At 31.4% G+C, this 13,928-nt stretch overlaps 1 protein-coding gene across 1 annotated transcript in view; it reads left to right on the top strand.

The window, feature by feature from the left end:
• The first annotated feature begins 4,539 nt into the window (after nt 1–4,539).
• Nucleotides 4,540–13,928, top strand: part of LOC111684760 (tripeptidyl-peptidase 2) — a 29,914-nt gene continuing 20,525 nt past the window's right edge. Inside the window, exons 1-2 of the mRNA XM_023446958.2 lie at nt 4,540–5,533; nt 8,953–9,379. Coding sequence (XP_023302726.2) covers nt 4,570–5,533; nt 8,953–9,379 — 1,391 coding nt within the window. The 5' untranslated portion in view covers nt 4,540–4,569. The remainder of the gene's footprint in view (nt 5,534–8,952; nt 9,380–13,928) is intronic.

Consider the following 13,928-nt stretch of genomic DNA (forward strand, 5'->3'; position numbering starts at 1 on the left):
TAGTCTAGTCTATAGTCTAGTCTATAGTCTAGTCTATAGTCTAGTCTATAGTCTAGTCTATAGTCTAGTCTATAGTCTAGTCTATAGTCTAGTCTATAGTCTTAGTCTTGTCTATACTCTAGTCTAGTCTATAGTCTTAGTCTTGTCTGTACTCTAGTCTAGTCTATAGTCTTAGTCTATAGTCTATAGTCCAATTTATATTCTAGTCTATAGTCTAGTCTATTCTATAGTCTAGTCTATTGTCTAGTGTATTGTCTAGTCTGTAGTTTTGTCTATAGTCTAGTCTATGGTCTATTTTATAGTCTTGTCTATAGTCTATTCTATAGTCTAGTCTAACTTAAAATATTTTTCTTGTAACCACAAAGTTATTCAAATAATACTTGTTGTATTTCTATTTGTTGAACAACAAAATGTAGCAAGTAATTTTCACCATATAACATGATTTCTGAATTTTAATGAAAAATAAGAAAAACCAAGTTAAAAATATGTATTTATTTATTATTATTTTTTTGTTTCCTTTCTATTCGTGTTTTGTACGAGTTACTAAGTTATGTGTGGAAAATATTTGGTAACAACATAAAATAGTTTGAGGCTTAAACCAGAAATAACAGATGAGAAGGCTTAAATGGTTTAACTATGGACAAAAACCTCAAAAAATCAAAAACTATATCAAAAGTTTCATTTTATCATTGTAAACAAAGATTATTATATTTTCTATGTATTTATATGCATATAATACATATGTATATACGTATTTATATTTACAATTTAAATTTACATACTTTGAAATATTGTAGAAAACAAAAAGAAAAAAATTGTTGCCTTTGCAAAGTACAATTTTAATTAAGTCTTCAAATGCTGATGCTTAAAGGACAGAGGATGTGGGTTGGCCGAAAAACTTTTGTGTATACTTATGCATATGTATGTATGTGTATTGATTTTGAAATTTAATTTAAATTCGAAATATTTGGTTTCTTTTTTTTCCATAACAATTTTAACATTTATTAAATTTCACTAATATTATTTTAAATTATTAAAAAAATTTTAAAAATAACAATTCACAAAATTGTTATTTAAAAAATGCTAAATAAAATATACAAAAAAAAAAAATAATATTTAATTCTAAAACTATATTTTATATTCATTTTTGTCAAAATCTCTAAACAATATATTGGCAACAAAAAACTAAAATGCCTTTGAGAATAAATCCTCTGAATATTTAAAATATTTATTTGAATCATTTTAATAAATAAAACAAAAAAATTGTTTTCATCATGAAAAAATAACATATTTTTTTTTGTTTCCACAAATTCCATACGTAATACAAAAAGGATCAGCCATTCTATTTTTACAACTAAATACGTCTCTGTAAATCATCTGGTTAGTATCATCATAACATTGTTAACGTGACCACCATTACCACTACCATCAGCTGCAGTAGTAGCAGCCGGTGCAACTGCCACTTAAACCGCCTTACAAAAACAACACTAAAAGAATTACTGTTTGTAATAACAACAATAGCAACAACCAACAGCCAATACAAATATAAACGAATGAAAAACAAAAAGCGCTGATTGCAGTTATTGTTCACAATGTAATAATATTAGGGAGGCTGTGTGGGAGAGAATTAATGTGATAAGTCCTTCACAATGGAATTGCATTGATTATGGTGGAGTACATTGGCTAGTTTATGCGCAAGCCTTTTGTCCAGACTGTGGACTAACCTATCGACTAGTCTATGGACTATCGTACTAAGTAGTCTATGGAGTAGATTATTGACTATTGTATGGATTAGCCCATTGACTAGTCAATAGGCTAGTTTATCTGTAGGCCTATTGTTTAGTCTATGAACTAGCTTATTGACTAGTCTATGGACTGTACTATTAACAAGTCTTTGGACTAACCCATTGACTTGTCTATGAATTAGCCTATTAGCTAATCTCTGAACTAACGTCTTGACTAGTCTAAAGACTATCCTACTGACTAGTCTAAGGGCTAGCCTATTGTCCAGCATTTTGACTAACCTATTGACAAGTCTATGGACTACCATACTAAGTAGTATATGAAGTAGATTATAAACTATTGTATAGATTGACCCATTGACTAGTCAATGGACTAGACTAAAAACTAATCTATGGACTAGCCTATTGTCTAGTCTATGGATTAGCCTATTCGTTCTGAGCTAACCTCTTGACTAGTCTAGATACTAGCCTATTAGCTAATCTCTAAACTAACCTTTTGTCTATCGACTAGTTAATGGATTAGCCTATTGACTAATCAATGGAGTGGCCTATCACTAAACTCATGACTAGTCCATTGATTAGTGTATGAACTAGGCTATGAACTGGACCACTGACTAGTCTATGGACAAGCACAATGTCAAATCTATAGACTAGGCTATTGACAAGTATACATATGGACTACGCTATTGACTAGTCTGTAGATGAGTTTATAAACTAGTATTTTTACTCACTAGTCTATTGATTAGTCTACTGATTAGTCTGTGGTCTAGATATTGACTAATCTATTATCTAGACTGTTTATTATGTAATTGCGTGTCTCTATTAAGCAATATCTAACTTTTAATGCCACCCTAATAGTAATAGCTCTCCTAGGTCGTATCACTTTATTTGTTTTTATGCAGGTTTTTCGCATAAAAATCATATCATGTTTGATACATGATACCATATTCATATGTATGTGCAAATGTACGATTTTATGTAGGACATGATTTCAGCTCACCGCCACTACTCTCCGCCCTCTCTCCTACCACCCTTTTACTGCCGTCTATGCCATAAAGATTTTTAACATTTTTAACTCAAGCAAAGATACTAGTTAGTTAGAATAGACCATCACAATGTTACATGTCCATACATTGAACATTTTTATGCAATTTTCTATTGGAGGCAAACAAAAGAATTTGCTTTACAGAAACAACAAGCAAAAAAAAAAAAATAACCTAAAATGAAATCTCTTTTGGGGTTTTCATGATGTTGTTAGTTATACTTTGGACTATATAGTTAAACTCAAATCTCTATATGTATATGAATGTTGCGAAAGCATACTAACATGCATATCCTCTGTATTCATGCATGTCCTGTACTAGGAATATGTATTTAAACTATGTTTGCATACATGTATGTTTTTTTTCTCATATTATTTCAAACTATGATGATGCTAAAGATAAATTTTTCATATTTAAAAAAAAGATGAAAGTTATGAAAAATTAAAAAAAAAAACAAAAGAAATCCTTTAAAAAGCATAAAAATACAAAACGCGCGGTAATATATGGTAGACAGTGGGTTTTGTTAAAGGCTTTTAAAGAACATATTGAAGTTAATGCTCTAATATGGTTGCTAGTTGGTTCAAAAGGTTTTGTATTATAACCTTTTTTCTTCTTAACATTGTTAAGTTTGTTTTTGAAGTAAACTTTTATCCATAAAATTATCTATAGAATGAAAATTTCATACGAAAATTTTTTCCAAACTTTTTCTATAGACTATAAAAATGATAGTCATTTTCCTAGACTAGACTATAGACTAGACTATCGACTAGACTATAGACTAGACTATAGACTAGACTATAGACTAGACTATAGACTAGACTATATACTAGACTGTAGACTAGACTATAGACTAGTCTGTAGACTAGACTATAGACTAAACTATAGACTATACACTAGACTATAGACTAGACTATAGACTAGACTATAGACTAGACTATAGACTAGACTATAACCTAGACTATAGACTAGACTATAACCTAGACTATAGACTAGACTATAGCCTACACTATAGACTGGACTATAGACTAGACTATAGATTAGACTGTAGACTAGACTATAGATCAGACTCTAGACTAGACTATAGATCAGACTATAGATCAGACTATAGTCCAGACTGTAGGCTAGACTAGAGTCAAGACTATAGTGCAAACTATAGTCCAGATTATAGTTCATAATATAGACAGACTTAAGATTAGACAACTGCAAAATTTTTATCTAAATTCCAACATTTCACAAATACTTTTTTAATTATTTTTGTTACAATTTAAACTCCACCGTACGTACGTACAGTTTGGCTTAGTCACGAGCTTAAGTACAAAAAAAAATATGATAAAAAATTGAATGTATACAAAAACAAAAACAAGAAAAAAAGAATAGAATGAATTGTATTTATCGTGATAACGCCGACAAAAAACTCATATATCAAATGCTCATAGTACAATGATTTATGTATTTTAAAGCTGATTTTGTTTTTAACTTTAGTTTTATATTACAATGTGTTGCTCCTGCAGCAGGAGGAGGAGCAGTACATCATCATATGTATGCATACAGTGTGAATGTATGTATGATTTCAAATGGTGGTTGGAAGTTATAGTATAGTAGTTGCGATAGTAAATATGCAATTCAAAAGATTAAAATAGTTTTCATTAAAACAAACACTAACACACACATATGCGCATACAACAATAAAAATTATAACGGAAACAAACAAATTCTGAGTCAATTCTTTACTGTTTCCTCTTTTTTTTTTTGTTTGTTCCATTTCAATTTCCAATTTAGATGTTATGCTGGCAGCTCGTGGTGTCCATAGATTAGAAATCTCCTCATTGGTTAGCGAAGAACTACAACCGGCCATACAATTGAAAACAGCAGCAGTGGTCCTTAAACCTAACGAAGCTAAAATATCACCTTTAAGTTCGACACGTGACGTGATACCCGAAGGCCGTCAAATCTATCAAAATCTTCTTACTTACACCCTTAACGTGGCCAAACCCATGGAGGTGGCTATCTATGCCCCCATTTTCAACTCTGTCCTCTATGAGTCGGAGTATGAGTCCCAATTGTGGATGATTTTCGATGCTAACAAGCATATGGTTGCATGTGGTGATGCCAACTCTCACACCTTCTATACGAAATTGGATAAGGGCGAATATACGATACGTCTGCAAATACGCCACGAGAAACGTGACTTGCTGGAGAAAATCAATGAGGCCAATATGGTGGCACTATTTAAGCTGCCCAACAGCTTGAATCTTGAAGTTTATGATCATTACAACCAATCGGTGATAATGGGTCGTAAGTTCAATTATTGCACGGTTAAGCAGGATTGTCCCAAAGTCTTGTACGTGTCACCTTTATCGCAAGAGAAACTAACAAAAGCTGGTTTGCCCAGCAACAGCGCCTGGTTGGGTGGTAGTATTATGTTGGCTAAAGATGAAATGGGACGCAAAGCTGATGTGCAAGAGTTTACATACGTTTTGAATCCAGCTGAGACAGGCAAAAAGAATGGTGGTGGTAATGGTGGTAGTGGTAGTAGTGGTTCTACCTCTAATACTTCGTCCACTGCAGCTAATGCTAAAACTAAATCAACTGCAGTGGCTGCTGCTGGTGCCGGCGTTGGTGGTCCTTCGCCTGTACCCTCAAATGCTGGTGATGCTGGTCAGGGTTCACCCAAGAAAGCCAAGACAGCCGTAGATGAATATGCTGAGGGTTTGCGTGATTTCCAATGTACAATGTTAACTAAATGTGGTAAGTTGATTGGAGTTAATATACAATGTACATACAATTTTGTTAGTCCTGCATGTTACGTGTTAAATATGATTTTAAATATTAAAGTTATTGCAAGTTTTTTCTTTAGAAAATTTTATTTAAAATTTCTCAACAAAATTAAAATTATTTACTATATTTACTACCTCAAAGCAACCGAACTGTAACAAGCAATAAATGTCTCTTAATTAACTATTTATTTAAAAATACAATGATAATAATCTTAACGTCATATTAAAATAGCTTTCGTTCATTTAACTCTGTGGACATCAGGCTTGGAAAATTTAAATTTAAAAAAATAGCACTAACCGTTTACCAAAGATATGAATGAGGTGTTGTTATTAGGGTTCTATAAATCGACTTTCGAATAATCGAACAATCGACCTTTTGTCGAAAAATGTCGAAAAGTCGAAGTCGACTATTTTGTTCCAAAAAAGTCGATAACTCGACTATCGTTTGTGAAAAAAGTCCAAAAGTCGAAATTGTAAATAAAAGTCGAAAAGTCTGAAAGTCTTTAAGTCGAAAAAGGTCGATAAGTCGAAAAGTCGTAAAAAGGCAAAAAGTCGAAAAGTCGGAAACTCGAAAATTGTCAAAAATAGTCGAAAATTTTAAAAAAGTGGAAAAAAGTCAAAAACTCTAAAATAGTCGGATAAACTCGAAAAAGTCAAAAAATAGTCGGAAAAAAAGTCGAAAGATGTCGAAAAGTCGAAAAAAGTCGAAAAGTCGACTATTAAAAAATACTTATAGTCGAAGAGTCTAAAAGTCGACTTTTAATTAAATGAAAAAAGTCGAAAAATCTACTTTTTATAAAATGCAAAAAGTCGACTTTTAACTTAATGAAAAAAGTCGAAAAATTGACTTTTCGTTTCAACTAGTTGTTATTAAAATTAAAAATTGGCTTAGGTTTTTGATTTTTAATTTTTAATTGTATATTGTATATTGACTAGTCTACTGACTATTGAGTCGACTCTTGATTGGTCTATTGACAAGTATACAGTCTATTAACTAGTGTTCTGATTAAGCTCTTGACTAGACTATTGACTAAACTATTGACTAATCTAATTATTATTAATAAGACTATTGATTAATGTATTAATTAGTTTATTGACTGATCCATTGACAATTCAACAGTCTAGTTTATTCACTAGTTACTAGTTCTTACTTATCTACTAACTAGTCTTTTGACTACTCTACTTACTAGTACATTGTTTAGTCTATTGTCTAGTCTACTGACTAGTATATAAACTAGTCTATTGGCTTATCCATTGACAAGTCTACACTCTGTTTATTTACTATTCTACTGACTAATCTACTAACTAGTGTATTGACTTGTCTACTGACTATTTGATTGTCTAGTCTGTTGTCTAGTCTACTGACTAGTCTGTTGTCTTGTCTACTGACTAGTCTGTTGTCTTGTCTAATGGCTAGTATATTGTCTAGTTTAGTTACTATTCTACTAACTAATCTACTAACTAGTCTATTGACTAGTCGATTGTCTAGTCTTTTGTCCAGTCTACCGACTAGTATATTAACTGATCCATTGACACGTCTACACTCTGTTTATACACTAGTCTACTGACTAATCTACTAACTAGTCTACTGACTATTTAATTGTCTAGTCTGTTGTCTGGTGTCTAGTCTACTAACTAGTCTGTTGTCTAGTCTACTGACTAGTCAATTGTCTAGTCTACTGACTAGTCTATTGACTGGTCTATTGCCAAGTCTACATTCTAGTTTATGCACTAGTCCATTGTCTAGTTTATTGACTGCCTAGTCTATCGACTGATCTATTGACAAGCCTACACTCTAGTTTATTCAATAGTCTACTGTCTAATCCACTAACTAGTCTATTGACAAAGCTATTAACTAGTCTATTGACTAGTTTATTGACTATTCGCTTGTCTAGTCTAGTTACTAGTCTATGGACTGATCTATCGACAAATGTACATTCTAGTTTATTCAGTAGTCTATTTTCTAGACAAGTGGCTAGTTAAAAGACAAGTATTGACTAGTCCATTGACTGTTCCATTGACAAGTCTACACTCTAGTTTATTCACTAGTTTACTAATTGGTCTATTAATTAGACCATTGTCTACTCTACTGACTAGTCTGCTGACTAATCTAATGACTAGTTTATTGGCTAGTCTTTTGACTTGTCACTTGACTAGTTTGATAAGCCTATTGACATTTATACATTAGATATTGACTAGTCTATTGATTAGTCTATTGACTAGTCTACTGACTAATCTACTGAATAATCTATTAACTAATATACTGACTAATCTAATGGCTATTGATTAGTCTCTTGATTAGTCTAGTGACATTTATGCATTGGGTAATGATAAGTCTATTGACTAGTCGAAAGACTAACCTAATGACTAGTTTGTTTAATACACAGTAGATTAGTCAGTTGATTATTTTGTTGAATAGTCTACAACTTTATTACATTGAGTAGTCTATTGACAAGTTTATTAACAAATCGATTGGCTAGTCAACACTATATTGACTGGTCTAATAAGAGCTCTCTTTGGCTATGCTAATGACTACTACATAATTTTTAGCCCTATTAACAACTTAATTAACTATTGAATAGTCAATTCTAGTCTATTAACTATTTAAATTTCCCATCCCAGATCCGCATGACTATACTCTTTGTTTTTTATTTATTTACTACTGACTACGTTATATTGTTGTTATATTATGTTTTTCTCATTTTTTATTAAAATGGCGTAATCATGATTTTAAATTGCATAAAATTTATTGCAGCATTTTAGGGTGTGTCAGAAGTGGTATGACTGCCAAGTAGACACTATTAACGTTTTTATTTGTTTTTCCAGTTTATTTGCAAATTTTATCTGTTTATTTTTCAATTTGTAAAAGAATTTAATTTCGAAAATAAAACAAAATAAATAATTAACAAAAAAAAGAGAAGAGAAGACAAAATTGGCTGAAGTTTTTATTTTATTTTTTTTTTTAACAAAACCACCAAGTGCCAAGTTAATTAAATTCTTATTAATTTTATTTGTTCAGTTATTTTTGTAAAGTTTTCTCTGTTTTGTGCCCGTTGTTCATTTGTTAAATGTTATAAATTGCAATGGAAGTAGTGGACGGTTGGTTAGTTTTAATCTGCTTCCAGTTGATTAAATTCATCGAACATTGGTTTAATTCCACATAATTTCACAACTTTTTGTTTTCATAATGTCAGCCAGCTGAAGTTTTTTTTTTAAGGAGAAAATAAAATTCATGAATTTTTTCATATTGGCATTCTTCTTCCTTTTTTTTGCTAATAATTTGCATTTATATTGTTTGTGCAATTTTTGCGTTTTTATACTTTTATAATGACGTTTTCTTGTTTGTGTTCTATTTTTTTTTTCGTTCTTTCTTTCTTTTTTACAATGCAGAACTTGAAAAAGCTGAAAAAATCTATGAAGACATAATTGCTGCACATCCCAAACATTTGGCTGCTCATTTACTGCTCATACAAAACATTGAATCATCATCTGAATTGAAGGCTCAATATCCGTTTACATTTGCCAAGTCATTAAAAGCAAACAATATAACGCCAGCAACAGGAACAACAACAACAACAACAGCAACAACTGAGGATTTATCATCGTCATCCTCAGCTTCATCATCGTCTGGCGCTACTGGGGGTGTTGGCTGCGATGCAGAGGATAAACAAAAGGAGAATAAACAAAAATTGCGCAATGCTCTCGAACGCATTGTTCTGTTGGCGGACAATGTCATTAGGGATACCGATAAAGATGCATTGTTGGCATACTATGGCATTAAATGCGATACTCGTCCTGATGCCTCAAAGATTAAAACGTAAGTTTATTTTTGCAATTTTTGTTTATTATCATTTTTTTTCTTTCGTCTTTTTTTGGTGTTTTTTTTTTTGTTGAATTTTCAACGATTATTTCCTCCAATTTTAATTTTAACTTGACTATCTGTAGGCTATGTAAACAAATATGAGTGTGTGTGTGAGTTTGTCGGTGTGTTCTTTTGCCCACAGATTCTTGTACTCGTAAATTGATTCATTTATATATGCATCTATGGCGAGGTGTGTGCTTGTATGGGTTGTGTGTAATAGCTGTTCATGGAAAGGGAATAGTAATTATAAGCGTCCAACCGAAGGTGTTTTTGTGAATGAATACGTTTTTTTGGTTTATTTCCTGTTTTTGGGGGTTTTCACTATACACCGAATGTGTTGCCAAAAAGAGTATGATTTCTTTTTTTAGATTTCTTAAACGTTTTTTATTATTGAATACATATACATATGTATGTATGTCATTTGTCTATAATTTAATATTGATCTGCTGAGTGTAAAGTTCTTCAGTGATGTTTAAGGACCTTAGTTTTTGTCAATTTTAAAGATCAGTTTCCAGACTACAATTAAGATTTTAGTACAGACTATAAGAAACTTTTGTTAAGACAATAGTGTAGTCTGTCTTATGTCTCTGTCTGTCTCTATGGACTGGACAAAGCTTTGTCTCTATGTACTGGACAATGCTCTTTACTGAAATATATAGACTTTAATGTAGTCTGTCTATAGTCTTGACTTTAAGGTGGATTGTAGTTTTGATAAAAGCCTTGATTATGTTCTTGATCATTTTCATGGCTATAATCTGGAGTATGAACTATAGTCTTTGCAATAGTCTTAACTTTAGTGTTGCTTTTAGTCTTGGCTTTAGCCATGGCTGTAGTCTTGACTATAGTCTTAGCTGTACTCTAGGCAATAGCCTTGACTATAGATTTGACAATAGTCTATACTCTGGACTAAGTCTGGAGTAAAGTCTTGGAAAAAGTCTGGACTATACTTAAACTTATAAAATAATGTACACTATAGTCATGACTATAGTGTGGACTATAGTATGGTTTTAGTCTTGTCTATAGCCATGACTATAGTCTTGACTATAGTCTGGACAATAGCCTATGCTTTGATATAGCTTATACTATAGTCTAAACTATACCCTAGGTTCTAGTCTTGACTATAGTCTTGGTTATAGACTTAACTTAAGTCTGGATTATAATCTTGGCTATAGACCTGACTATAATATGAACTATAGACCTGGCTATATGCTTTACTGTATTCTGGACTAAAGTCTGGACAATAGCCTTCACTATGGTCTAGACTATATCTGGACTAAGTAGGGACTATATTCTGGACTATATCCTGACTATAGTTTTGGCAATAGTCGGGACTATAGGCTTTGCTATAGCTTAGACTTATAGTCTTGGTTATAGCCTACTCTTTAGTTTTGGCTATAGTCTTGAAAATAGTCTGGTCTATACTTAAACATATACTATAGTGTAGGCTATAGTCATGGTTATAGTCTGGACTATAGTATGAATTATAGTCTTGGTTATGGTCTTGGTTTTAGTCTTGGCTATAGCCATGGCTGTAGTCTTGACTATAGTCTGGGCAATAGTCTAGGCTTTGCTATAGCTTATACTTTAGTTTTAACTATAGTCTTGGTTATAGTCTTGACTATAGTCTTAATAGTAGTCTTGGCGGTGGTCTTGACTATGTTCTTGGCTATAGTCTGGACAACAATATTGGCTACAATAGGCTTGGCAAAAGACCTGACTATAATATGAACTATAGTATATAGTTCTGGCTATAGTTTTGGCTAATGTCTGGACAACTGTCTGGACTATAATCTTGACTACAGTATTAACTTTAGTTTTGACCATTGTCTTGTCTATAGTCTCGGCTATAGTTTGGAGTTTTGTCTTGACAGTAATCTGGTACAGTACAGTCTAAATTATATTATTGAAAAACTGAACAATAGTGTAAATTATAGGACTATAGATAGACTACAATTTCAACTATGACGTCTGTCTTGTCTAGAGCCTTGACGATAATTTGGACTATAGTATTGACAATAGACTTGACTATAAGCTTGACAATAGGCTGGAATATAGTGGGGATTATGTTATTGGCTATAGACTGGACTAAAGAATAAACTATAAAAAGTTTATAGTCATGACTTTTGCTTTGACTAAGTAATTGTCTTGACTATAGCATGAAGAAAATTCTTGACTATAGCAAAGACTAGTGTCAAGACTATACTCTTAACTGTAGTCTTTTCTTAGTTTCATAATATTGATTATAGTAGGGGGACTACAGTTTCAAACATATTCTCATTATTACTCATTTTCATATCCAAGTTCTTTTCTCTCTATTTCCCCCCTGGTATTAAGGAAAATATTTTCTTTCAATTAGTGTACCATACTATATACATATTAAATAATTAGTGTTATACTAACACACTTACAAACTTCTTTAATCGGCTTATAACAGACATAAGTAGTTATTTTTTTAACAATTTCTTCCTTCCCTTTAATGATGTGCAAATATAATTTTAAAATTTTAAGACTTAAATCAATACAAAATGGTTCTATAGTATAACCGAATAAGATTTTATATAGCCATGTGCCGAAATCCAATTATCGGCCGTTAGCATATTGTTGTATTGTAACTATAATTGTAAAGGATATTATATACATTAACCACCACCTACAACAGCGTTGCAATTTTACCATAATTTTTAATTGAGATAAGGATACAAACTGTGGATAAACAGGATGTTTGTGTGTGTGTGTGTGTGTCTTTTGCAGTAGACATTAACGATGAAATAAACGTACAAACGCGCCCATGATAGTTGCCTTAAACACAGAAAGACAATTACAAACAATACACATAAATACACCCATATAATTACTACAACAGAATACCTGCACACACACACGCACACACTTATGGCCAAGAGGTGTAACGGAAAAGTTTACAAAAATATTTGGGGTCTAAAATATTTACACAAACACTGCCTACATTTAGTTGAAATAACTTTTTGGATTGTTGTCTTATTAAGTCATTAATACACACCGATATAGATACTTTTACAAGCACTTGCATCTAGTAAATACGTTTGTATTTGTTTGTATTTATCTTTGCAACATGCGGATACACGTACTCAAACTCATTTATATGTTTATCAAACGAAAACATAATTATATGTTGCTGTTTGCCTCTCCAATCTTCGAACAATGACTTCCTTTGTTTAACAAAATTAATGAATATTATATTTTTTTACTTTTTGTTTTTGTTTTATCTCAACTATAATAAAGATCGTAACTATTGTTTTTGTACAAAACGAAAAACTACTAGAAAACACACTCACACACCAAACCCAATCAGCACAAAAAAACTAACAATATGTTTTAAAGAAAACAACAGACTGGCACAGCCAAACCATAGAACAGACAGACAGACAGACACGAACAACAGACCAGGAAACAACAATAAGGAAAAAAAAACAAAAACATTGTTTAAAGGATATCATTATCTACATAAAACAACTTAACATATTCATTTTTGTGTATTTACTTGTTGTTATTGTATTAATGCAGCACTTTCTTATAATATTCCCTTAAAAACACATTGTCTACATCTAGTTTTTTCTTCCTAAATTTTTATATTTATTTATTATTTTTTCTACTTGTCGTTTATATCATAAAAACAAGCAGTAGACAAGAATTTTTATAAAAAAAAAAACATCACCCAAAAAATATTCAAATTCATTTAATGGCGCCAATGTTAAAACAATACTTGTAATTGCTGTTTATTAACAGAAACCTCAGAAGTTTTATTAACATAAAGAGAGTGAGAGAGCGTGAAAGAGCAGATTGTTAACAGCAATTAACATTACATTTATTAACATTTATAAAACTCTAGCATGATTTTTATTTTAAGCTGTTAATTTTATAGCACAGTTAAAGCGGTTATAACATTTTCGAACATTATGTTAATAATAACAGATATGGAAGGATACTTTTTGACTAAGTGAATGTTGTAAATGTTGATTGCATATCATGACCTTAAGTTATGTTTTGATTTTAAAGGAATTTTTAAATTTTTAAAATTATTTCAACCAAAAAAAGTTAGCATAGTCTAGTCCTGTCTACAATCTAGTTTATAGTCTAGTCTATAGTCTAGTTTAGTCTATAATATAGTTTATAGTCTTGTCTATTGTTTAGTCTATGTTCTAGTCTTTAGTCCAGTCTATAGTCTAGTCTATAGTCTAATCTATAGTCTTGTCTATAGTCTAGTCTATAGTCTAGTCGATAATGCAGTATATAGTCTAGTCTATAGTCAAGTCTGTAGTCTAGTGTAGTCTATAGACTAGTATATTGCTTAGTCTATAGGTTAGTCTATAGTCTAGCCTATATTCTAGTCTTCAGTCTAGTCTAAATTCTAGTCTTCAGTCTAGTTTATAGTCTAGTCTATAGTCTAGTCTATAGTCTAGTCTATAGTCTAGTCTATAGTCTAGTCTATAGTCTAGTCTATAGTCTTGTCTATAGTCTAGTCTAT

This window comes from Lucilia cuprina, chromosome 6 (assembly GCF_022045245.1).
Source record: "Lucilia cuprina isolate Lc7/37 chromosome 6, ASM2204524v1, whole genome shotgun sequence".
NCBI classification, from domain to species: domain Eukaryota; kingdom Metazoa; phylum Arthropoda; class Insecta; order Diptera; family Calliphoridae; genus Lucilia; species Lucilia cuprina.